Raw genomic sequence first — 27,804 nt, 5'->3', positions numbered from 1 at the left:
TATTAAAGACGTACTCAGGAGGGGGGGGATAAAAATTTTTTTATAGCTTCATTAAAGACACTTTTAAGTGAGACCACCATTAAAAAAAAAAAAACAAAACATTCAAATGCATGGAGGTGAAAATGCTATCAGTATTGCTAGCACAGAGTGCTGCCCCACCCTGGTTTATGCCTAGGTGACAGTTCTGCCCACCATTCATGCCAATGTCAACATGTGAGTTGACACATTCTGCACCCAACTCTGTCAGCTCCGAACATTCCAAATTTCTCCTATTCTGTGCTTTGACTTTTCATTTTCTTAAGACTGTCTTTTGAAAATATTCTTAAAATTTTAATGTTCCTTGATACTTTTTTTCTTCTTTTGAGGTTTGTGTTTTTTTGGTGTGTCCTAGGAAATCTTTGCCTAATCTAAGGTCACAAAAATTTTGTTTTCTTCTAGAAGTGTTATAACTACTACTTTTAGGCCTATGTCTCATCTTTAGTTATTTTTTTGTGTATGTTGTGAAGGCAATTTTTTTTTGTATAAATACCTAGCTGTTGGTACCATTTATTGAAAAAAACTGAAAATGGCTTATTATCGCCTGTAAATGTTATCAGATTCAGTTTGCTAATATTTTCAGGGTTTTTGCTCTTCAGACCATGAGGGCTACCAGGCTGTAATTTTCTTGTTTTATACTGTCTTTGTCAAGTTTTAGTATTAGAACCCTGGACTTATAACAGGTTGGAAGTGTTCCCCTGCCCCCTCCCCCCCGCCACTTGTTCTTTGAATAGTAATATTTACAAATAAAACCACATGGAACTAAAGTTTTCCTTATGAGAGGATATTTAATCATCTCAATTGCATGAACAGATGTGAAGCTATTCAAGTTCTGTCTACTCTTGTCAATTTTAGTGAGTTTTATTTTTCCAATTTTCCATTTTGTCTAAGTTATTGAATTTACTGGCATGAAAAGCATCATAATTTTGCATCCTTTTAATTTAGGTAAAAGCCACAGTGGCAACTCTTCTTTCATTCCTGATATTAGTGACTTGTAATTTCTCTGGTTTGCCTGAATGGTCTAATTACAGATACCTGGTTCTCAAAACAAAATCAATATGTCAGCTTAATTTTCTCCATTGTTTTTCTGTCCTGTATATGTTGACTTCTACCTTTTATTATTTCTACCTTTCTATTTAATTTGGGTTTACTTTTTATTTATCTAAAATATACATTAAGGTAGAACCTTAGACCACTGAATTTGTACCTATTTTGTTTTCTAAATCTATCCTTTTTTAACAATTAAAAAAAACTGATTCCTGACATAACAGAACAAACTAGAAATCAGTAAGAGAATGCTACCTGGAAAATCCCCAACTATCTGGAAACTTAAGAAATAGATTCCAAAAGAATTCAATAGTCAGAAGAAATGTCAAAGCAAATTAGAATATATTTTGAAGTTAAAGTTGAAAATGCAGCATATCAAAATCTGTGAGATGAAGCTAAAAGATTACTACCTAAGAGGGCCAATGATAGCATTAATTGCTTGCTACAAAAAGAGATCTCAAATCAACAATCTAAACCTCTACCATAAAACTAGAAAAGAGCAAAATAAGCCCAAAGCAGAAAAAAGGAAATGAGACAAAATCAGTAAATGAAAACAGAAAGACAATAAAATAAATGAAATAAAAAACTGGTTCTTTGAAAGACAATAAAATTGACAAACTTCCATCACGACTGACAGAGAAAAAAACAAAAATTACCAATATCTGGAATGAAACAAGTGATAACTTCAGAGCTTGAAGACATCAAAAGGATAATGAGGAAATACCATGACTGCTGCACACAAATTTGACAGTTTAGATGAAATGGAACAATTGAGCAAAAAACACAAACTATCACAAATCACTTGTTGTAAAACAGATAATTTAAACATCCCCATAACTATTAAAGAAATTGTATTTCTATTCCCCCCATCCCGCCCCCTAATCTCCAGGCCTAGAGAGTTTCATAGGAGGATTCTAATATTTGAAGAATTATTAACACAAATTCTATATAATTATACAGAAAATAGAAGAGGGAACATTTCCCAATTAATTTTATGAAGTTAGTATTACCCCAAAACCAAACAAAGCCAGAAAAACAAAACAAAACAAAACAAACCCATACAGACCAAAGCCCTTAATGAACACACACAAAAATCACAACCAAGCTATTAGCAAACAGAATCCTATAAAACAAGCATAACCTGGAAACATTTTGGGTTCAGTTTGATACTACAATACAGCAAGCAAAACAAGGCAAAAAAAATTTTTTTGGCTTTCCCAGTGCATATAAAAGTTCTATTTATACCCCCCTTTACCATATATTCATCTGTTTTGAGTTCTTAAAATCAGATGGTATTGTCTTTCTCTGATGGACTTATTTCACTTAGCATAATACATTCTAGCTCCATCCACATTGTTGCAAGTGGCAACAACATTTAATTTTTGATGGCTGAGTAATATTCAAAAAGAGATCAAACCACAAGAGACTTACCGATAGAGAACAAACTGAGGGTTGATGGAGGGCCATGGGTTGGGGGATGGGTTATGGGTACTAAGGCAGACACCTGTGATGAGAACTGGATGTTGTATGTAACTGATGAATCACTGAGTTCTACTGCTGAAACCAATATTTAAATTTAAAAGTTATATTTACGCTGTAATCCATTAAGTGGGCAACAGCATTAGGTCTAAAAAAAGTATGTATCTTAAAAATAGCTTATTGCTAAAAAATGCTAACCATCATCAGATTTCAGTGAGTCATAATCACTGATCACCATAACAAATATAACAAGGAGAAAGTGTGAAAGTATGTGAGAATTATCAAACTGTGACAGACTCAAAGTGAACCAATGCTGTGGGGAAAAAGGGTGCTGGCAGACTTGCTGGGTGCAGGGTGGCCCCAAACCTTCAATCTGTAAAAAAAAAAACGCAGTTACCCGTGAAGCATAATAAAACAAGGTATGCCTCTACATAAAGAGAATTATAGACCATGACCAAGCAGGGTTTAATTCAGGAATACCAGGCTGGTTTAATATTCACAAATTAAGCAATGTAATTCATTCTTAACAGGCTAAAGCACTTACATGATCATATCAATCAATGCAGAAAAAGCAATGAACAGAATTCAATAACCCATCCATGATAAAAGTGACCAAACTAGGAACAGAAGGAAACTTCTTTAACTTGATAAAGAATATAAACCAAAAAAGCCTATGGCTAACATTATACTTAGGTGGTGAGAGACTGAATGCTTTCCTCAGAATTTTGGGGAAAAGGAAGATATGCCAGCTCTCATTATTTATACCACACAGTGCTGGAACTTCAAGCCAGTACAGCAAGAAAGGGGAATAAAGGCCCACAGATCAAAAAGGAAGAAAACCTATCCTGATTTGCAGACAACATGATGGCGGGAGTGGTTGGCCTATTTGATTACCTCACTGTATCAGAAGAGAATGGATTCTCAAGTTTTTGCTTTTGCATTTGTTAGGGTACATGAAATGCCCCAAACAACCCCCCCCCCCCAAAAAAAAAACCCAGAAGGAATTCTTTTCAAATGTTTGACATTCTTCCTAGAAAGAATTTTCTCATGTTGTGCATACTGCTCACCCAGGTGTGTCTTAAATTTATTATGTACAATGAACACAAATGTTCAAACTGTCAGAAAGGTAATATTCTGGAGCCCAACTGCCAAGACTGGTATCTTGGCTCTGCCCCTAACTACTATCACCACAGACAAGTCTGGTAACTTTTGTGCTCAATTCAATTTCCTCAATTATGTAATGCTGATCAACAGTACTTACTCAAATGTGAAAACAGATGCAAATACGAATAGCCTCTGATGTCTAGAAAGAGCTCAGTAAAGGTTACTTATGTTATTGCAGAACTTTAAAGGTCCCTGACTCTCCCCTTCATGTCGTCTTCTAATCACAATATACTGACATTACTCATAAAAACTTAATATGATTATCATCAAAAAGCATGATATATAGGAGACAAAAATTAAGGAAGCAAATAGAAAATCTGAGGTAAAGAAAATTAGTTCAGATGTCAAAATATTCAACCTCACAAGTTATTTATCAAATGTTAGTTAAAACAGCAATGAACTACCATTTTATAACTAGTAAATCAGAAATAATAAAACTAACAGCCAGTGCTAACTGGGTTGTGGTCAACAGATATGTGATCTTACTGCAAGTGTGAACAGACAGAACTGTTTTGGCAAATAATCTTCAATACATTTGAAAGGAAATAAAAAAACTCCTGTCTGTTATAGGTGAAATTAGACTTCCTGTAACTCGGCATTTATAACTTTGTCTCCCTCTCCTCCCATAGTGGACAGAATGAATTCCAGATTCAGTCCTTTCCAGTGTGTCCCATTGTATCAGTTACCTGGATGTTATCTGACATCCTCAGTTGTGTATGAGAAGGATGAGGAATTTTAAAGCCAAAGCCAAGAACCATAAGCATATATTAGGGAAAGGGTAACATAAAGGAACTGAGTATCAAGAAGGGATACAGGGCCAAAATAATATACTCAAGATCAGATTAGATCATGTGAGCGCTTTCAAAATTCAGAGTTTGGAGACACTCTGGTGATGCAGAACTACACATAGTAACCAAATGGTGTTTGTTAGCGCTTCTTTTGAGTTCTTAAAGAAACTTCAACATTTTGACCTGGAAAGAAGACACTAAGATATATAATAATCATCAAATTTTGAGTTCTTTCGGTAGAATGGATGATCTATTTATATATTCATCAGACTCAAGGAAAAAGATAAATTTGGTTTAGTCTGCTGGCTCCTACATTCTCATTCACCAACAGACTGTTATTAATTGGATTATGAAAAGGCTAATAACAAAAATCTTTGAAAACATGAGGAGACTTAATGCAACATACCTTCTCCCAGGCTTCTGTTAAAATACTAGTGAAGATTTTTTAAAAACTTAAGATTGCACAGACCAATTACTAAGCATATAGAAACATGATCTCCAAACATCATTAAAGTGAGAGAATCTTTCCAAAGGTTTCCCATCTGGGTCTCAATCAGGGCTCTGCCATTGTATCTTCACAGAACTAACAACAAATAGCTTGGTGCATGCCTAACAGCTTCCTGTGTGTTCCCTTTGTTGGTCCAGACACTTGCTTTATAATTCTTACCTAAATGACTTTCTTAACAACAGAAAACACATTAATATTACCTTAGGAATTAAACTAATTAAAAGCTGACTATCAGCTATATTTATCTTATAACTTAATTCCATCTGTTTCTTTTTATTTTTAGCTTTTACAAACAATGCACCACCAACCAGGTATCTCAGGCTCCCTAGTATAAAGAATTGTGTAAGAAAAAACATTTGAGGACATGCATAAAATCACAATCACAGTAATTGGACCATAGTTACACTGATTAAGAAAAGAGACCTCTATGTTCATTTATAAGTGATTACATAAAGGAAGAGAAAATACAGGTTAAGTAACAAAACAACATTACATTTTACATAAATAAGTAAATCCCAAGGTCTTTATGTTTAAAAAACAGGTCAAGGTAAAGGAGTAAATCTGTACTTTTAGCTTCAAAGGTGGTCATTTGGGTCCTTTTGCCTTGGATGTAGTTTCCTTAGGAATCTTTCCATTTTGACACTGAGTAAATCTGGCTACTGTAGAAACACCATCCACAAACTTGGTTTTGAACAGGACATTTGCATTGTTGAACATACCCTCCTTTAGGGACACCACAATGAACTTGAGGGAAAAAGAAAAAAAGCATAAAAGGTATTTTGTAATTTGAAGAAAAGCACTCCTGTTTTTATTCTGGGACTAAGAATTGTCTAGAGATATTTTGATTTTATTTCTTTCAATGCGTGGTTCAAAGCAAATGCAAGTAACAAATAGTTATAATATTAGGCACCTAAATGAATTCTAGCTTTCTATATTTGGGTTTTAGGAGTCTTAATTTTACCTTGAGTGCTTCATTACCCAAATTTACTATTTCTTGCTGGTTGACTGCTTGTTGCTATCCTCTGCAGCTGGCATCACTGTTTTGTTGCTAGCTCTAAATGCTCTGGTGAAATATTTTTCTTTGTGATACTGCAAAAATATCAAAGGCTACAAGTTCCCACAGCACTACCACTAGTCAAATGGAACACTTATAGAATTCAAAATAGGCACCACTTCACTGTTACCTGGTAAAAATGGACCATAATAAATAAGTCTACGCTAACTACGATTAAGTGAAACCCCCGAGTTGTACACTGCATTATCTATATAACCATACTTGGCAGCCCCAGCTCCTGCAGCAACAGTTCAATAAAAACTAACTGTTCTTAAAGGGGTTTTTCTCTACTTCCCACCCAGGAAAAATGACGAGTACCCCATCAAGCACCACATGATTTTCTGATGCCTAGGTATGTTCCTAAGCCAGTCTTCCTTTGATTGTGTATCCTTTGGCAGCAAGCTAGAGAAAATAATGACGTTAACCATATTTAATTTCTAGTTATGAAAAACTTAGACTCTCCCTCATGATACAACCAACAATTGTCATGCCTGGCTCTTTCTGTAACAGTAAACCAAACCTTCTTTCCTTATTCGAATGTGCATATATGTAAATAATCACTGTATATTTAAAGAGATACAATGCTTTCATGTTCTTCAATCCTAAATATCTTCATATTGGCCATTACTAAAGAATAGTTTTTGAATAAACACATACTATACGAAAACTATCACGGAGACATTGTCTTCCTGGTTCTCACCTGAGAATGCGTGAAATGAGTCCGCAGCATTTGTCCGATGTTTTGGGTGTGAGAAAGGTCCAAGGCTGCATCTACCTCATCCAGGATATAAATTGGAGCAGGTTTGAAGAGGAGCATGGACAATATTAATGACAAAGCCACTAAAGACCTAAGAAAAGACCAGAAGAAAAGTTATCAAAATTTGATTTTATCATTTTTTACCAAAATACTGAAGCAAATCTGCTGTCCTTTTATGGATAGTGCAGATTTAGCTGAAAGACTGCCATGGAAATAATTTAAAGTTTCAAAGTTCAACACTTTTGTTGGTATTAAAATGTTTATTTCAGCTTTTCAGTTTTTCTCTTCAAGTTTTATTTTGAAACTTATTTATCTTGAAACAGGTTTACATTCTTTCCCGTCAAATAATCAGGATTTTATAATTGGCACTTATCCTTAAGGAAAGAGCATGTTAATTTTTTTCTTTCCTTCCCCAGTTGCTATTAGATGCCTTGGTAGCAGGCGAGTAAAGTCTTAACAAGTAAGTATATAGTCAACAGCTACTATCTTTGTAATAGTAGAACTGGTTTAGGTACTCTCTTTCAAACTTTTACTATGTCTGCATATGTGTGCACGTGTGTGTGCGCGCGCACACACACACACTCTTTATTGGCACCATTTAAGAGTAAATTGTATAGATTATGACCCAGTAATCCCATAATACTGGGATTACTGGGAAGTAATTCCCAGTGTCAGAAATTCAAACAATTGTATGATGGTTAATCTTGTGTGTCAACTTAACTGGATTACAGAGCACTCAGATATTAGGCTAAACTTTATTTCTGGGTCTGAGAATGTTTCTGGGTGAAGTTAGCATTTGAATTGGAAGACTCTGTATAGCAGTTTGCTCTCTCCAATGTGGCTGGACATCACATAATCTGCTGAAGTCCTGAATCATAAGAAAGGTAGAGAAAGAATTTGTTCTTTCCTGCCTCATTACTCGAGTTGGGACATGGATATTCAGACTCAGTGTTCCTGGTTCTTAGGACTTCAGACTCGGACTGAATTATACCACTGGCCTGCCTAGGTTTCCAGCTTGCAGACAACAAACTGTGGGCCTTCTCAGCCTCCACGATAAGATGAAAATTCCTTTTATACACACAAACATACCCTACTAGTTCTGTTTCTCTGGAGAATCCCAATACACCTTATTTAAAATTTGCAGTTACACATCTGAGTTTCTATAGCTCTTTTTCAGTTCTCTTCTAGCTAGCCATCCCCATTACTGTAGCTGTTTTTTTTCTAATCAGGTATCATGATAATTCTTAGATTTTTTTCTTTACCATAAAAAACAACAGTGAGATTGACATCTACCTCTATAAAGGGCAGCTGACGTCTCTCAAGCAACCTAAAGTTATTTTTTATTGGCTTTCTCTGTACCAAATGTTTAAGGCATTGCGCTTTCTTTCAACTTAATTTTGCAGGGGGGAAGAAAAAAACCTCACCAAGAAAAAAAAATTCTCATCAAGAGTTAAACTAGTATGCTGGGTATGTATCTAAAATAATGGTATTTATGTGAAAATTGTATCATCTTAATTATAGAAATAATTTTCAGGTCTCAAAAAGAAAGTAAGCATATATTTTCTGTTCTCCTCAAAACATTATGTAGGACTTTGGCAAAAAAGTTAGATGTTGGGATTTGAACTGTAGAATTCAACTTTGGTTAACAGGCACCAGAAGGTGTCTTAGACTGTTAAAATATTTAGGAATTTTATCATAATGAAATATAATCAGGGGAGTACTATTCTCATAAAAATGGCAAAGGCCTTCATTAGGGAAATTAACAGGTCTTAGTATTTTCTACATACATAAAAGTTACATGATGGCATCATAGGGCACATGAGAACAATTTAAGAACTACAGATTGCACATCCTACAGGGGACAAAATATAAAATTAACTGTCTTTAATTATGTGAATATTCACAATTTTCTCTCAGTAGGCTTTAATTATTTGGTTCTCTGCAGGTAAGGAGTTAGTCCACATGACCTCTTAAGTTTTTCCTTAGTATGCCGATTGTCTGAATCACCATGTAAGGCTGGGGAAAAACTTCCCTGAAGTCTACAGCATGCTATTTCCAACACTATTCATTCCTTTATGCAGATCTGAGTTTTTTCATCTGGTATCATTTGCCCTTTATCCAAAAACTTCCTTTAACTTGTACGGTTCTGCTGAGAGCAAATTCCTCCAGCTGTTGTTTTTCTGAAAAAATATTTACGTTGACTTCCATTTGAAGAATATTTTGATTAGACATAGAATTCTAGGTTGCCACGTTTTTCTTTTAGCACTTTCTAGATGTTGTTCCAGATACCTGGCTTGCATAGTTTTTGACAATAATCCTAAAGTCATTTTTATATCTGTTCCTTGGTACGTAATACTATGCCTCTGGCTGCCTGAAGACAAATCACAATTTCATATAACATGGCTTGCTGAGTTACTGTATGTATGTCACGGGAGAGGTTGTGTGGTGTTTATCCTACCTACATTAAGTCTGTGGGTTTATAGAACTCATCAAAACGGGAAAATTTGGGGACATTATTTCAAATATTTTTCTTTACCTCTTCCTCTCTTTTTGGAACTCCAATCACATATATGTTAGATGGCTTAATATTGCCCCACAGGTCACTGTTTACAGTTCTGTGCTTCTCACTTTAGCTTTAACTTTCTATTGCTGTGTCTTCAAATTCACTCATGTGTCTACACTGTTTAATCTGCTAATGTCATGTGAGCTTTTCCTTTTGGGCATATTTTTTATCTCTAGCAATTCTACTAGATTCTTTAAAAAAATTTTTTTTAAATATTTATTTTGGGAGAGAGAGTACACATGAGCAGGGGCGCAGGGGAGGCAGAGAGGATAGAGAATTCCAAGCAGGCTCCGCGCTGTCAGTGCAGAGTCCAACACTGGGCTCAAACCTGCAACCCGTGAGATCATGACCTAAGACGAAATCAAGAGTTGGACGCTTAACTGACCAAGCCACCCAGGTGCCCCCTAAATTCTTTTTTTTTTTTTTTTTTATAGCTTACATTTCTCATCACATTCTTTTCTCCTTGTAATTCTTAGAACTAATTAATGTAATACTATAACTTCCTTGTCTGCTCTTTTCATCACCTGTCATTTCTGGGTCTGTTTCCATTGAGTAATTTTTCTCTACGTTACACGTCATTTTCTTGATTTCTGTCCAGTACTTTTTATCAGATACCAGACACTGTGTTCCATTACAGTCTCAAATTTTGTTGTCTTTCTTTAAAAGCATTAGGCTTTGTTCTGAGAAACACTTTAGTTACATGAGGATCAGCTTGATTTCTTCAAGGCTTACAATGAACTTTGCTGTGTGTAAAGACTAGCCTTCACTTCAGGGACATTACAGACTGAATGCTAGGGTGCAGCTTACTGGGGCCTCCCAAAATTCTAACCTGTTTCTTTAATTCAGTGAAACTACTATGATTCGTGTTGATTCCCCCTCCCTGCATCTGCAATCCAGAAATTCTATGCAGAAAGCAGACATGAACCCCGAGCTTAGCACTTTTGTTTTATTGCTCACAGTTTCAGACTCTTGGGCTACTAATTTCCCAATGTCTGAAATCAATTGTTTTTCATAATTTCATCTCATTTTCTAGCTGCTTACCCTTATTTCCTTTGTTGCCTACTATTTTAATCACAAGTTCTAACCACAATCTGCAGTCTTACATATTAACCTCCTTAAATTGTACATTTAAGACAGCTAAGCAAAACAAAACAGCAAATAGGTCGGCAATGAGGTGATGGATTGTAATAAGAGGATTGAGGAATTCTAAATCTGTAAAGGGATTACTCACCTCTGACCACCACTAAGTTCAGTTAGGTTTTCCTTCCAAGTATTTCCTAAAGCAACCTTGAACTCCAGACCATCCAATACAGTTTGCCCCTCTGGTGGTGCAAGCATAGCATTAGCACCAGGCAAAAGAGTAGAAAAAATAGACCCAAAGTCCTTGTTAACCTGGATTAAATAAATAAATAAAATATTATAGAAGGCTTTCAAAGAATCAAATTTTGATATGTGTATATTCAATCCAGCAGATGCATTTTGTTGTCTGTTACTAACTCAGGTGTTGGCAAATTATGGCCTATGTGACAAATCTGGCCATGCCCATTCTTTTATGTTTTGTCTATGGCTGCTAGCACTAAAACAACAATCGAGTAATTGCAGCAGAGACTATATGGCTCACAAGGCCAGAAATGTTTATTACCTGTTCCTTTGCAGAAATAATTTACTGAGCTCTGCTCTAACTTTTGATAACTTTGTAGGCCATACTGTAGGAATCTTGAGAGACCTACAACTGTATAAGACACTGAGCTTGGAGTTGGAGAAGCAGAAACAAACTTCTCTTCTAAATCTTGTTCTCGTTTGACTGCTTTGATAGGCCAGTGGTTATCAGCTAACCTTAAAAAGCCTAAGATGAGGGAAAGTCTAGGAAAAAAAGAGTCATGAAATCAAACAACCAGATCTGTTCAAGGTGTTGACTGGTACTTTTCTATAGACTTTGTCTCAGCCAAAGAAGTTGTCAAAAGACAGGAAAAGGATTGGACCCCAACAGAAAAAGACTAAAGAAGCTGTTTGGCTTATCCCATCAAGCCCCAGTAGATTACTGAGAGACTTAGGGTCAATATTTTAGTTTGAAACTCGGTAATTTTTGTGCATACACACTTGATTTGAGAATTTGGCCACCTGTCTTCAAATACGTGACTAATAACCTTAGTTCAGGAAATCTGAGAGTGTATACATACACATGCACAACCATGAAGATCTGACAGTCATGTTCTCTACAGAAATCTCTAAATTCAAGTGCAAATAAACAGTTCATGAATATTTGTAGTAATAAGGATCTCTACATACCAAAAATCAGTGCTACTGAATACAGATTTATCAAGGAATAGTTTTAAGAGCAACTGAATACATGCTGGACAGTACCCTACACAGAGGAAACAGGTTTAGTTTTATCTGGGATACATTTCTACAGCTAAGTGAAGTTCACCACAATGGGAGAGGACCACTGTCTTTTTTTGAGAATGATGAAGATAGCAGAGTATTCATAAACAGTTTTGGTTCTTTTGCTTTTCTTTAATTTTTTGGGCAGGCAGGAGAAAGACACTAAAGAGAGGATTAAAATAGTGGAATGCTACTCAACCCTGAACCCAAGTGAAAACTCCTCCAAAGAAGAAAAGAGAAACTTATTTATAGGCAAAATATAGCCCTATTCAAGATAGAAAATGCATTATATTCATGGATAGATAAAAGATGAAATGCAATCAAATTCTGAAAAGCTAATATGGTTAAGAAGGAAATAGAAAAATAAAAGACACAGCCAGTGCTGAAAATACTCTGGCTTTGTGAATTGAGTATGCTAGAAGCCAGAAGGAAGTATATAATACTGATAACACTATTACCTCAATAGGTTATTATGAGGATTAAGTGAGAAAATTACTATGAGAATAGTCCCTGACATATAATAAGTACTCAATAAATTTACCTGCTTTGAGACAACTCTGGAAATTGGGGGAACATCAATTTAAAGGATAAATTTGTACTTGCATTAATCCAGGAATCACGTGGAAAACAAGAGACAAAACCTCTCAGACCTGGCGTTATATCCACATTTATACAAGAGTAATGGGGCCAACTTTATGCATCCATTTAAAAAGACACAAACACCACAGGGAGATGGAACACTGAAAATAAGTCCTAGGGTACTAAAAACCAGGTGACTGAAAGGGATAATTGTACTACCATTACTAAAAATGAAGTTTTCAGAATCCTGAATAATTACAGAATTAAAAAGCAAAAAAGAGGCAAGGTGCCCAATTAAATCCCAGAGGCATGGGACTGTTAAAGTACCAAACAGCAGAGTAACTATGTTTGGAATCTTCTGAATGAGAGTCTTTTGCCAGGATGGATACAGGAAAACTTCCACATAAGTGGATAGGGAATTATCCTAAAGGAGACAAACATATGCAACTAGGGAAGCAGAAATAAAAGTAAAGAACTGTGAAATCTGCCCAAGTTGTCTTAAAACAAAACAAACGTACTTGGGATTTTGTTGAATGAGAATCCAGTGAAAAACAATTCTAAACCTCTTTGCTTACTGCCCCAAATTTAGAGCAACAAGGGTGACAGGAGTTAGCAACTAAAGGCAATTTTAACTGGTCTTAATTTAGGAAAAGAGAATCCCAGTTTTTCCACCTCTGGCTATCTGATCTTAGGCTAGATCATCTATGTATGTATGCATTTATCTATCCATTCATCCATCTGCCTTCCTACCTACCTATTCATTTTTAAATTTACATCCAAATTAGCATATAGTACAATGGTATCAGGAGTAGATTCCAGTGATTCACCCCCTATGTATAACACCCAGTGCTCATCCCAACAAGTGTCTTCCTTAATGCCCCTTACCCATTTAGCCCATTCCCCCACCCCCAACTCCTCCAGCAACCGTTTGTTCTCTATATTTAAGAGTTTATGGTTTGTCTCCCTCCCTGTTTTTATATCATTTTTGCTTCCCTTATGTTAATCTGTTGTGTATCTTAAATTCCTCACAAGTCATATATTTGTCTTTCTCTAATTTCACTTAGCATAATACCCTCCAGTTCTATCCACGTAGTCGCAAATGGCAAGATTTCATTCTTTTTGATTGTCAAGTAATACTCCAGTGTGTGTGTGTGTGTGTGTGTGTGTGTGTGTGTGTGTGTATACCAAATCTTCTTTATCTATTCATGGACACTGGGGCTGTTTCCATACTTGGGCTATTGTTGATAGTACTGCTATAAACATGGGGTGCAGGTGTCCCTTTGAAAGAGCACACCTGTATCCCCTGGATAAATGCCTAGTAGTGCAATTGCTGGGTTGTAGGGTAGTTCTATTTTTAATTTTCTGAGGAAACTCCATACTGTTTTCTGGAGTGGCTGTACCAGTTTGCATTCCCACCAGCAGTGCAAGAGATCCTCTTTCTCTGCATCTTCTCCAACATCTGTTGTTGTGTGAGTTGCTAATTTTAGCCATTCTGACAGGTGTGAGGTGGTATCTCATTGTGGTTTTAATTTGTATTTCCCTGATGATGAGTGATATTAAGCATTTTTTCATGTGTCAGTTGGCCATCTGGATGTCTTCTGTGGAGAAGTGTCTATTCATGCGTTTTGCCCATGTCTTCACTGGATTATTTTTCAGGTGTGGAGTTTGATAAATTCCTTGTAGATTTTGGATACTAACCCTTTATCTGATATGTCATTTGCAAGTATCTTCTCCCATTATGCTGGTGTCTTTTTTGGAAAAAAAAAAATTTTTTTTTTACATTTATTTATTTTTGAGAGAGCACAAGTGGGGGAGAGGCAGAGAAAGAAGGAGACACAGAATCCGAAGCAGCCTCCAGGCTCTGAGGGGTCAGCACAGAGCCCAATGAGGGGCTGGAACTCACAAACTGTGAAATCATGACCTGAGCTGAAGTTGGACGCTTGACCGACTGAGCCCCCCAGGCGCCCCAGTGTTGGTTGCCTTTTATCTTATTTTTTACTGTTTACTCACCTTACAGAGAGAGAGAAAGAGAGAGAGAGGGCAAGCTGGGGAGGGGCAGAGAGAGAGAGAGAGGGAGACACAGAATCCAAAGCAGGCTCCAGGCTCTGAGCTGTTAGCACAGAGCCCGACAGAGTTGGAACTCACAAACTGTGAGATCATGACTTGAGTCAAAGTCTGAAGCTTAACCGACTGGGCTGCCCAGGAGCACCCCCACTGTTGGCTGCCCTTTAGTTTTACTGACTGTTTCCTTTGCTGTGCAGAAGCTTTTTATTTTGATGAGGTCTCAGTTTTCTTTTTGTTTCCCTTATCTCCGGAGATGTGTTGACTAAGCAGTTGCTGCGGCTGAGGTCAAATAGGTTTTTGCCTGCTTTCTCCCCTAGGGCTTTGATGGTTTCCTGTTTTACATTTAGGTCTTTCATCCATTTTGAGTTTAGTTGTGTGTATGCTGTAATAAAGTGGTCCAGGTTCATTCTTCTGCATGTCGCTGTCCGATCTTCCCACCACCACTTGCTGAAGAGACTGTCTTTATTCCATTGGACATTCTCTCCTGCTTTGTCAAAGATTAGTTGGCCATACATTTGAGGGTCCATTTCTGGATTATCTATTATGTTCTATTAATCTGAGTGTCTGTTTTTGTGCCAGTACTATACCATCTTGATGATTACAGCTTTGTAATACAGCTTGAAGTCCCGGATTGTGATGCCTCCTGCTTTGGTTTTCTTTTTCAAGATTGCTTTGGCTATTCAGGCTCTTTTCTGGTTCCATACAAATTTTAGGATTGTTTGTTCTAGCTCTGTGAAGAATGTTGGTGCTGTTTTGATAGGGATTGTATTGAATATGTACTGATTTGGGTAATACCAACATTTTAACAGTATTTGTTATTCCAATCCATGGGCATGGAATCTTTTTCCATTTTTTTGTATCTTCTTCAATTTCTTTCATAGGCTTTCTATAGTTTCCAGTGCACAGATTTTTCACCTTTTGGTTACGTTTTTTTCCTCAGCAGTTTATGGTTTTTTGTGCAACTGTAAATGAGATCGATTCCTTGACTTCTCTTTCTGTTGCTTCATTTCTGGTGTACAGGAATGCAACCTATACCGATTTCTTTGCACTGATTTTATATCGTGTGACTTTGCTGAACTCATGGATCAGTTATAGCAGTTTTTTGTGGAATCTCTTGGGTTTTCCATATAGAGTATCATGTTTCCATATAGAGTATCAAAGAGTGAAAGCTAGACTTCCTCCTTACAGATATGGATGCCTTTTATTTCTTTGTTATCTGATTGTTGAGGCAAGGACTTCCAATACTAGGTTGGATAACAGTGGCGAGAGTGGACATCCCTGTCATGTGCCTGACCTTAGGGGTAAAGCTCTCAGTTTTTCCCCATTGAGGATGGGGTGGGGTGGGTCTTTCATATATGACTTTCATGATCTTGAGATATGATCCTTCTATCCCTACTTTCTTGAGGGTTTTTATCAAGAAAGGATGCTGTGTTTTGACAAATGTTTTTTCTGCATCTATTGAGAGGATCATGTGGTTCTTGTCCTTTCTTTAATTGATGTGATGTATCATTCTGATTGTTTTGTGGATATTGAACCAGTCCTGCATCCCAGGTATAAATCCCACTTGGTCGTGGTGGATAATTCTTTTAATGTATTGTTGGATCTGGTTGGCTAGTATCTTGTTAAGGATCGATTTAACCTTTCTAAGCTTTGATTTCTTCATCTATAAAATATGGATGGTTAACTATCAGTTATGGAATTGTTTTAAGAGAAAACAGAGTATCTGCTTCATATGTGTTAACTAATAACATGTACAAAATGCTCTGCCAGAAATCTACACAATTCTTAATGATGAATTCTGAAATGCCATGAATAACTTGTAAGTGGTAAGGAATATGCCAATCTTGTTAGAAAAATGTCCTGATAACAAATATTTGAACTCTGTTGAGTCTGGGTAAGAAAAACCAAGGAAGTTAGAACAAAACAGATCATTGGGAAGTTTCCAACAATCAGAGCTTTCCCAGTGCAAAACCGAGCTTGCTTCCAGCTTCAAGCAGAGGGAGTGGGGTATGGCACATATTGGACAGACTCCAAGGTTTCAGACAAATAGCATCTCCCTTAAAGGTAACACAGACCTGGAAACAAGGTGAGAATGACAAATAAAGAAATCTAGAAAGTCAGAAATTTAATATAACTTAAGGACCAGAGAAGTAGACTGTGAGACTATGATGTAGCGACACAAACTTAGCTTTGCATTATCAGTAGTACTCAAGTCCAAAAGTACAAAATGCATTTAAAAGTCAGGAGGTTTGGGGCGCCTGGGTGGCGCAGTCGGTTAAGCGTCCGACTTCAGCCAGGTCACGATCTCGCGGTCCGTGAGTTCGAGCCCCGCGTCGGGCTCTGGGCTGATGGCTCAGAGCCTGCAGCCTGTTTCCGATTCTGTGTCTCCCTCTCTCTCTGCCCCTCCCCCGTTCATGCTCTGTCTCTCTCTGTCCCAAAAATAAATAAACATTGAAAAAAAAAAATTAAAAAAAAAAAAAAAGTCAGGAGGTTTTAATTAAGGCATGTGCCTCATTCAAACACAAATCAGCCATTTCAAATTCATCTTAGAGTATAAATCTATTGACAGTATTCTTCATCTTTGCCTCACAAAGAATAAATGATAATATTTTGGGTTCAAATACCTTTTGCCACGCAATATTTAGGGCTTGGTTTTTCTTCTGGTCAAGGTCTTCTATAGTTGCAAGGATTTTGGATTTATCATTTTCTACAATTCTCTTCTTCTTCATCAAGTCATTATACTGGTAAGATAAAAAGCATGCTTAATTGAAAAAATGTAAAATTTTCTATTCTAGAATTCAGTCAGGAATAGAGGTTTAGTTTGTATGTAGAATATATACACTTCTGTTTACCAGAAAGATACACTGCATTAAGAGTCATAACGTGAACCAAATTATGAGAAAGGTAAATATATGGCCTATATGTAAAATTTAGCTGCCATAATTAAGAATTTATAGGACAAGCTCCTGGGGTACTTTGATACTGATATTCTCATATCCTTCTAGTAGTCAAGGCAAAAAGGAAAATGTATGTAAACTCAAAAGTAGCCCTGCATGCTTTCTTCTTGAGGTCAGTCTTAGTAACTAACACAACGTTTCAGTTCTTCACCATGATGTCCAAGTCCTACATAATTGGGCCCTTATTTATCTCCGACTTTTTGACATCCCAATCCTCCCCAGGGGCCAGCCATGTGGTCTTTTTTCAGTTCCTTGAACATAAGAAGCTCATTATATAGCCTTATAGCCCTTGCATTGTTCTCTCTTCCCTGAATGCTCTTTTTCTGTATACGACATAATTGGTGCTTCAAGTTTCAGCTCAAACATCACATCTTCAGAATGGGCTTTCCCTGGTTAATGTAGAAACTCACTGAAAAAAATTTAAAGGAGGCTGCAAAGGGAGAATTACACCATAAGTAGCAACAGAACTTTATGAAAATCTTAACTCCTTTCTCCTCAAAGCCTCACATTTCAAGGAGTCTTCAAATTCTCCCTTAAATTGTAACCAGTCCTGTTAGCTTCCTTGCTGTCTCTCTCCTTTATAGCAAAGCTCCTAAAACCTCCTCTACATTTTTCTCTTATTCCTTGCATAATTCAATTTCTTATGTGTACAGACACAAAATACAACAAAACAAAACAAGGGTCACCTGGGTGGCTCAGACGATTAAGCGTCGAACTCTTGATTTCAGCTCAGGTCATGATCTCACAGTTTTTGAGTTCGAGCCCCATATCTGCGCTGACAGTGAGGAGCCTGCTTACAATTCTGTCTCCTGCTCTCTGCCCCTTCCCCATGCTCTCTCACTCTCTCAAATACATAAACATTAAAAAAAAAAAAAAAAGGCCATCTTGCTTATCAACAATAGATCCTTCCCTTTGGGTAAGAAAGCGAGTTGGTGAATTTTTTTAAAAAAAAGACCCAATTATTATTATCTGATAAAAGCAAACAAGTGAACAAGTTTCACGATACACAGTTCAAATTCAGACCAAAGATTTTCTTCCACAAAACATATATTGCAAAGCTTTAATGGAGAAATAAAAACCAGCGGGAACATTTATAGAGAGATCACAACACGGGCATTATTAGCCTGTTTGGTATCTAACATAATACAGGTTCTTTGTAGATAGTAATGTCAATAACAATTTAAAAAAACCCAGTACAGCAAAACTTTTTAGAAGTAATGGAGCTCATAAGTATTGCCACTTTTAGAAAGTTCTCATAACTCTCTGATACAAATTCAAACAGAATCTTACAAAAAATAAAGTATAGGGCATTATATAAAATTAGACTGCTATCTCCTATGGAGCTGTTGAGAATATGAATTGCTTTTCCCTGTGGATTTTTCTAGTGACACAGCGGATTCAAAGTTCTGTCAGGGTTGGGGAGATGATAACATTATTGCGTAAGTGAACATTAAAACAGAAGATGATGCTGGATTTACAGATTAGGAAAGGAGTGGTTATGCATATAACAATTTTAGTCATTACTTATGTAATGGTTCTAGTATACCCTAGAGTCAAAAGGAACACCGTATTTATGGAATGACTGGTAAGGAGGCACACAGCAGAGGAGCCTTATTTTTCAAGGCCTTTTCAAGGCAACTGAAAGAAATTATAGAAATGGGAGGAGTAATCATGAAAAAATGTTCTTATTTATACCAAGAATAAGAAAAGGATAGATGGTATTCTGGGCAAAGCCAGTAGAAAAGCTTTTCAAGGGACAATAGACTATATAAATAATTGATGCAAAAACAAGCAAGAGAGAACTGAAAAGGGAGAACAAGAAAACAAATCCAGTATCAAGAGTATCAAGCCAAAGACTGACTCTAGTAATGGCCACAGGGGTCACAGAGAGCTATTAGTGCTACTCATTCCCTAAGGAGGCCAGAGAGTCCAAGGAAAAGGACTTACCCGCTCTTCAGCTTCTGTCAGTACATTCATAGCTCTCATGTTGACATTTCTTCCTAGTTTCTCCTTCATTTCTTGCAACTTCTGAAGTCTCTGACCAGCTTCTTTTGGGTTGTTGGTTTTGAAATCATAGGCACTATTAGGTTGCCCAAAGAGGTGTTTCTCTGCATTAATCCAGTCATAGTCCTTCAACATTTTGGAGACCTAGCCACGGAGGATAATGGAGGAATCTATCATTGTTTACAAACCGACATTTAAAAACTAGTTTCTGGGGCACCTGGGTGGCTCGGTCAGTTAAGCGTCCGACTTCGGCTCAGGTCATGATCTCATGGTCCGTGAGTTCGAGCCCCACGTTGGGCTCTGTGCTGACCGCTCGGAGCCTGGAGCCTGTTTCAGATTCTGTGTCTCCCTCTCTCTCTGCCCCTCCCCTGTTCATGCTCTGTCTCTCTCTGTCTCAAAAATAAATAAACATTAAAAAAAAAAATTAAAAAACAAAAACTAGTTTCTTAAATGTTTACTAATTTTAAGTATTTAGGAGAAAACCCCACAATGACTCATCTGCAAAAATGAGGTTCACTGTTAGTATAGGTTTACTATTAAGTATGAATATTTTTACCTAGAGAATAGGTTAAAAAAAAATTGTATAGGAAAAAGATTACCTAAGCATTAAAAGAAAAGCTAGCTCAGAGAAATTTATACATGTAAATCATTTCCATTAGAATATAAGATAAGCCTCCTTCAGATTTTACCGAACTCAATCTATTGCTTCAAAAATAATTTGTGAAAATTAAAATTCTCTTAAGAATACTTAAGTCATAGATTTGGTAAATTTGTGGAAGCCTAATTCTGACTGATTATAATTCTCTCTTTTTTTAAATTTTTAATGTTTTATTTTATTTTTGAGACAGAGACAGAGCATGAACGGGGGAGAGAGAGAGGGAGACACAGAATCTGAAGCAGGCTCCAGGCTCTGAGCTGTCAGCACGGAGCCTGACGCGGGGCTCGAACTCACAGACTGTGAGATCATGACCTGAGCAGAAGTCGGAAGCTCAACCGACTGAGCCACCCAGGCGCCCCTGACTGATTATAATTCTAAAATATACTAGGTAAATAAAAAGCCGCTCTAAACTTTGACTCCATTGCCTAGTCACCCTCTTTTGACAAGGCACAGTAATGTATTTCTTTATATGGTAAAAAGAGTTAAAAAAAAATTTTAGATTATAGTGCTTAAAGAAGACTTTCTTCTACTAAAATTGTTCAAGGTTGGTTCTGACTGATAGAGTCTAATCCTTGTCAGTCTGTTTATCCTCATTAATTCCAGGGGAACGGTCTCACCTCCAGGCTCCAAAGATGATCATTTCCAATCTACCTTCCCTGCTGATCCATAGGGTCAATGAAAGCATTCTGGGTACATGTTGCTCATCCTTATCATTAGTGCCTGGCCTACTACTATCTGATACTAGTTGGTATGTAATTAATATTTAACAAACTATAGACTTCAAAGAATCCTGGACTTGTTAGCAGTTCCACTTTTAACTCTCCTTTTCACCTTAACCGTAAATAAAATCCCATAGCAATCACCACTACTAGCACTTTCAATTACCAAAAACCTATTAACAGTAATATTAACATTGGTAACATTTCAGTGAATCCACTAATACGAGGCTACCAGGCTAATGGAAAATCAATACAAAAAAATATTAGGATTTAGTGATGTGGCTATGAAAAAATATTTTCTTTAAGTGTGAGCCTGAACAGTCACACAGGGCTCTTTCAGAGGGTTGGGGTGACTATTTTGTATGTTCTGACTTTTTTGAAGTTAAATCTCTTATACTTTTAAGATGCTAAACAAGATTTAAAAGGCATCAAATGGTTACACACTCGTAAGAAAACATGATGGGCAAATTACTAAGATTTCATGAGTGCAGCCTCTTAACCAAGCAGCGAATTTCTGCAAAAGCATGTATTCTCTTTAATGTTTACTTATTTTTGAGGGGGATGGGAGGGATAGAGAGAGGTGGTGAAAGAGAATCCTAAGCAGACTCCCCATTGTCAGCAGAGAGCCCGATGTGGGGCTCAAACTCATGAACTGTGAGATCATGACCTGAGAGGAAACCAAGAGTCAGACGCTTAACCAACTGAGTCACCCAGGTGCCCCAGAAAGAAACTTTCAGGAGTGAACAAAAAACTGAGATAACTTCAAAAAAGACAGCTGCTAGCAAAACATCAGATTTCAGATGAGGCTGCAAAATTGACTATACTGATCCTCTTAAGGACATCTGGAAGCCAATTAAGTCCTGGTTTTGGAAGTTGCCTGTAAATATATATCATTTACCTTATTTCAAAATAAATTGAAAACTCACAGGCAACAAAATATATAATCACAACTAATATATTAATCTGAATATCTGGGGATTAAAAAATGGTTAGTTCTATGGGAGACCACTGAAACATCTTATACATAGGAATAAATACCTGAAATTTAGAAAGATTTATGCCAGGTGGTAAAAATAAGCATTGCTGAGAAGCCATTAAAATAGCAGTAAGCCTCAAAATTCTGTTATACCGTATTTCTGCCATTTATACTGAATTCTCCATTGAGCAGTTTACCAGAATATCTCAACAACTCAGAAGCAAAAATCTGATTACGGGTAGAAATAAACACCACAAACGTGCCTTTGCAGCAGCATCTTCAGCTTCCCGTTTATGTTTGCTGATGTTGTGGTCCAGTTCCTTAATTTTAAGCTGAGAATCATTGTTTTGTTCCTTGTGTGTTGCAACTTCAGCATATTTAGCTTTAATTACATTGTCTTGGGCTGTTATCACTTCTTTTTGCTTGGTCACCTCTTCTTGAGCTTTATTTACGGACTCCTGAAACAAATAGAAGATGATATATAGCAAAGTAATGTGGGCATAAAAAGATCATCTAAAAAGCGTCTGGGCAAGATGGCAATGTGATTACAGGCAGATGGTCACCTAACCCTCTACATTGTATATCCCCATTAAAATGACTAATTAATTTGCATATAGGAGAAAACTTGTTCTATCACTAGAAAAAAGATGGGATACAGTGTTCGTGCTGGAAGCAACAAAGTTTCTGGGGATACAGTGAACTACAGGAAACTGACTTGTGAGGTCTCAGTAAAGTGGCATTTCTGGGTAGTTAACAAGAAGACACTATGCCAGATCCCCACATGTCATTTATCAGGAAGGGAAGGATGTAGGCCGGGTTTTCTGCTCTTCCCTTTGTAGATATAAGCCATATTTATCGGTGCAACAGAAGGTCATAATGTTTGGTTCTAGCACAAGGGTCAAAACAGAAAAATACAAGAAACTTTTTTCAATAAATAGATTTGTGGCACAAAGAAAAACTTTCTTGCTTTGACTCTGAATATCCCCCTACCTCCCAAGGTTGGAGCTACTCAATGTCAGAAGTGGTAATTGTAACTGCAATTCAGTCTATCACCAACCTGCCCTGCAAATCCCATTGCTTCACCCAAATCTTGAAAGAACTCACACAAATATCTAAACCAAAAAAACCTAGTTCAACCCATATTTAGGTAGGGGGAAAACCAAAGTAGGACAACCTGCTTTAAGTTTCTGAGGAAGAATGGATCTTCATGATGCAAACCACAAGGAAAAAAAACTACACAGTAATTTGAACAGGCAGAGTTTAAATAAAAAATTTAACTACAGTAGGAGTTTGGAATGATAAGGGATGATCCCTAAAGAATAAAGAGAATTCTAAATTATATAGGAACAGCCCTTACAGGGAATAGCCACTACCACCCTTAGGGCTGAGGGAGTGCACCCATGGAAGGAACAAATTGGAAAAGAGCCATAGCAACTATAGGCTGAAAACCAGATCTAGTTGAAGATGTAACTGTGGCCCCCTGGTTGTGAAGTTTGCTGGAGTGCCATGGGTAGTCATCCATAGGGAAGTGCCACGTGGGATGTAGGGGAAATTAGCCCATGTGAACATGTTGCAAAGCCCTGTTCCCCTCTCCCCATCTGCTGGATGCCAGGGAAGCCATGTAGGTTGCGGGCCCTTGCACATGACAAACTTGCCTTTGAGAAAAGCACACCAGAACTGGGAAGTAAAGCCTCTTCTTTCTACAGTTTCCTTACAGCATCCTTTACTATTGAGGCTGACTATAGTTGCAGCTGGTTGGGGAGAAATGTTCTATCAGAAGCAGGGAAGTGAAGGATGGATTTAGGACTGAGGATATTTCAAACGTTATGAAGACATTCTGTCACCTGCAAATTCATACTGTGGTATATCTTTATTAGAGATTGTCCCTAATGAATATTGGAAATTCTCTTGCCCCTTTCTTTGATTTTGTCTTTGTATTGCTTTGTTTCATATTGAGGTATAATTGATCTATATTAATTTCACGTATACAACATAATGATTTGTTATTTGTATATGTTGCAAAAAGACCAACCCATAAATCTAGTTAATCCCTCACCACACAGTTACAAATATTTTTTGTGATGTGAACTTTTAAGATCTACTGCCTCAGCAACTTTTAAATATACAGTACCACTGACTACACTCATCATGTTTTTTAAGTTTTGTTTCGTGTTGCTAATTGATACCGTTTGTAACTAACATTGATTTTTATGTTAACTGAATGTAATAGCTTTCAACAGGGTAGTTCCATTCAGTTTTCAGTGTGGTATTTTTGTCTTGTTTGTGTCCTCTACATGCTTTTATGTTTTCCTTTGATATGATTGTTGTAATTGTTGTAGCCTATAGTGTTTTTGGAAAGTAGGTCTTTCCTCTTGATTCTCTTCATGGATAAATTAAAGTTTTTTGTTTTTAACCCATTATTTATCAAATCAATAGAACAGTTTTTAACTACTTTTTTTGAAGTTAAGATCAAAATGCTTTTCAGCTTTGTGTTCTGTGTTACTGATTAAATTTTTTAGTTTCTGTTCAGTTTTTATTTTGCCTCCAAAGTAAATTTTAGTTTTTAAAAATATTTTTAGTTCCCTTCTGATTGTTGTCTTAATCTCATTTTTCCCGTGCATATTTTTGCTGTCTTTCATGGACATCATGTTGTAGAATTTTAAAAGTTAGATATGTTTTGGGGTGCCTGGGTGGCGCAGTCGGTTAAGCGTCCGACTTCAGCCAGGTCACGATCTCGCGGTCCGGGAGTTCGAGCCCCGCGTCAGGTTCTGGGCTGATGGCTCAGAGCCTGGAGCCTGTTTCCGATTCTGTGTCTCCCTCTCTCTCTCTGCCCCTCCCCCGTTCATGCTCTGTCTCCCTCTGTCCCAAAAATAAATAAACGTTGAAAAAACAACAACAACAAAAAAATTACTGTGTAGTTTTCGTCTTCTGAGTAGACCCAGATTAAAACAATTAGTAATATTATTTCAGGACTCTTTCTGGATCAGGAATCATCATTTTTGCCTCTCATCAAGACAAGAATGAAGAGGGGCACCTGGGTGGTTCAGTCGGTTAGGCGTCCGACTCTTCATTTCGGCTCAGGTCATGATCTCAGGGTTTGTGAGTTTGAGCCCCACATAGGACTCTGCTTGAGAGTCTCACTCTCTGCCCCTCCCCCACTCATGCTCTTTCTCTGTCTCAATAAGTAAAGAATGAAGAGATCAAGACTTCTAAAGTCAAACATCTTCAAGCCAACATTTCATAAGTGGATTAACATTTGTAATTTCTCCAGCACGGTAAGTACCTTATTTTTAGCCACCTCAGCTGCCATTACTTCAATCTGACCTTCATAGGATTTGATAGCTTCATTTACAGCTTCAAGCTGTTGTTTATAGGATGCATGCTCTCTCTTGAGCTCTTCCAGCTCCAGAGTGATAGCTTCAACTTCCTAAAAGAATGTTATTCAGACATTCAACAGACCATTAACTACTGAAAAATAGATACATGTCAACAAAATTATTAAGATTCCCATGCAAGTAACACCCACAGCTTATTCAACTACCAAAACACATATAAGCTGCTTCTCCAGAAAAAGGGAGGAGAAAGAAAATTTATTTTCCTTTAGTTAAACATTACAAATGTATGTAGTTTTTACAGGTTCAAAGAACTGGGCATAAACTGTTTATTTTGTTATTCCTACAGGGAAAAACAATCTAGAATTCTACGTTAACAGATAAATTAGCAAAGGAAAAGCCTTTTTTAAATGTCAAAAAAACCCAGCTGCTCAATTTTCTTCTTTCCCTCTGTAGCCTTTAGTTTGTTAGAAAATACTTTGTGCAGCTATTTAGTGACAGAATATGAAGAAAAGCAGATTTAAATAGAATCATATAGAAAAGTGATGTAGAACAAAGCCTTTGGAGGCAGAAAAGGCTAGGTTCAAATTCCATCTGTGGCACTATCAAAAGATAAAATCAGGTATCACCAGTCTACAACTGAATGGTACTTTGTAAATATAACATGCTTTGTCATATATCAATCTTTCACAGGATCCATTCATAGATGATCACCAAATAAAAATGTCAACACTTGGAGCTGATAGGACATACCTCCACCGCATGACATAAGCTTTGGTCTACTCTTAAGTGCAGCATTTACCAAAAGGCAATTTTGCTCTTTCTCTAAATTAGAAAGACAATGCAACCTATCCTTACCATTATGACACTCCATTACAGGGTTTTCAGAAAGGAATGTTTTAATTTGACTCACACGACGCATAATTATTTCCTAAAGAAGCATACTGTGCTTTTAGATTTTGTGATGAACACTGATGAGTGAGGCTAACCCAAGATGCTCTACCACCTTCAGCTCTATACTGATGTTAAAGATTGGTTCCATTTCAAGAAAGGTATTACCTGTTGTTTTTCTTTCATTTTCTTGCTAGAAGCATCTGCTTTTGTTTTGGCAAAATCCAGTTTTTTCTGAGCATCCTTCAGTTCTCTCTCTCTTTCAGCTTCTGCATTTTTCATTTTATTCTCCAATACTTCATATTTTTCTTCTGCTTTTTTCTGAATTTCTTTGGTGTTTTTTAAAGTCTCCTCACTTTCCTCTGCATCATAAAGCAGGCAAATGTAGCTAAATGAGGTCCTTGAACTATTAGCAGTTATAGGCAATGGTTTATGAGTGCCTTATGAATTCACCTTTTAACAGAAGATATGATCTAAAGAATTTAGGCTAAAATTTAAAAAAACTGTTCCAACCTTATTCTAGAAATGCTACGTTGAAACATAAACCCTGCCTAAGAACCACACTTGAATTATCTAAAGACTATGAGGAAATTATTTCCCAGCCTATGAAACTGAGTAACAAATTTTGTCTTTAACTTACTAAAAAGATCACAGACCACCTTTTTTTTTTTTTTTTTTAAATTTTTTTTTTCAACATTTATTTATTTTTGCGACAGAGAGAGAGAGAGCATGAACGGGGGAGGGGCAGAGAGAGAGGGAGACACAGAATCGGAAACAGGCTCCAGGCTCTGAGCCATCAGCCCAGAGCCTGACGCGGGGCTCGAACTCCCGGACCGCGAGATCGTGACCTGGCTGAATTCGGACGCTTAACCGACTGCGCCACCCAGGCGCCCCTCCAGACCACCTTTTAATATACTTGTAATATGCTTCCTAAGCCAGAACAAGAGTATAACTATGGTATTTCTCCTTTACTTAGTGGACAAAAAGCTTAATTTCATAAACAAACGTACATTGTATTCTTTGCCTATTTAGCTCTAATTTGTACAGGAAAAAAAAGCAAGATAAAATGAGTAGATTAGTGTCACAATTGCCATACACTGTGTTAGAATGCAGATACAGGGGCGCCTGGGTGGCGCAGTCGGTTAAGCGTCCGACTTCAGCCAGGTCACGATCTCGCGCTCCGTGAGTTCGAGCCCCGCGTCGGGCTCTGGGCTGATGGCTCAGAGCCTGGAGCCTGTTTCCGATTCTGTGTCTCCCTATCTCTCTGCCCCTCCCCCGTTCATGCTCTGTCTCTCTCTGTCCCAAAAATAAATAAACGTTGAAAAAAAAAAAAAAAAATTTTAGAATGCAGATACAAATACAACCCTGGAGACCATTAACTACATAATATCCTATGCTACTTTTCAGTGCACAATATCACTGCAAATAAAAATCAAAGAAAAAATTTAAAAAGTACCTTAAAACAAATTAACATGGAAATACAACATACCAAAACTTAATGGGATGCAGCAAATGCAGTTCTAAGAGTGAAGTTTATAGTGCTGCCTCCATCAAGGAAGGAGAAAAATCTCAAAAAACCTGACACATAAAGGAACTAAAAAGCAAAAAACAAAGCTCAAGGTTAGTAGAAGGAAGGAAATAAAGATCAGAGCAAAAGTAAAATGAAAGAGACTAAAAGATAATAGAAAAGATTAATGAAAGTGAAAGCTACTTCTCAGAAAGAATTGATACACCTCATGCCAGCCTAAGAACAAGAGAGGAATCAAGTAAAATCAGAAAAACGAGGGAGACACAACTGCTACCACAGAAACAGAGAATCCCAAGAGAGTATTATAAACAATTATAT

At 37.0% G+C, this 27,804-nt stretch overlaps 1 protein-coding gene across 2 annotated transcripts in view; it reads right to left on the bottom strand.

The window, feature by feature from the left end:
* Positions 1-1,408: 1,408 nt before the first annotated feature.
* The window catches only part of SMC2 (structural maintenance of chromosomes 2), a 68,799-nt gene continuing 42,403 nt past the window's right edge, over positions 1,409-27,804 (bottom strand). Inside the window, exons 18-26 of one of the 2 annotated variants that reach the window (XM_025914984.2) lie at positions 26,127-26,320; positions 25,019-25,162; positions 21,999-22,193; positions 19,326-19,526; positions 17,046-17,162; positions 10,628-10,788; positions 6,777-6,924; positions 5,590-5,766; positions 1,409-2,935 (exon numbers count right to left, since the gene is read on the bottom strand). In XM_025914984.2, coding sequence (XP_025770769.1) covers positions 5,608-5,766; positions 6,777-6,924; positions 10,628-10,788; positions 17,046-17,162; positions 19,326-19,526; positions 21,999-22,193; positions 25,019-25,162; positions 26,127-26,320 — 1,319 coding nt within the window. In that variant the 3' untranslated portion in view covers positions 1,409-2,935; positions 5,590-5,607. Of the gene's footprint in view, positions 5,767-6,776; positions 6,925-10,627; positions 10,789-17,045; positions 17,163-19,325; positions 19,527-21,998; positions 22,194-25,018; positions 25,163-26,126; positions 26,321-27,804 lie in introns of both variants that reach the window. The other variant, XM_086683620.1, reaches the window with a different exon arrangement.

This window comes from Puma concolor, chromosome D4 (assembly GCF_028749965.1).
Source record: "Puma concolor isolate L17-30 chromosome D4, mPumCon1.1.hap2, whole genome shotgun sequence".
Taxonomy (NCBI): domain Eukaryota; kingdom Metazoa; phylum Chordata; class Mammalia; order Carnivora; family Felidae; genus Puma; species Puma concolor.
This window is presented reverse-complemented; position numbering and strand designations above follow the sequence as displayed.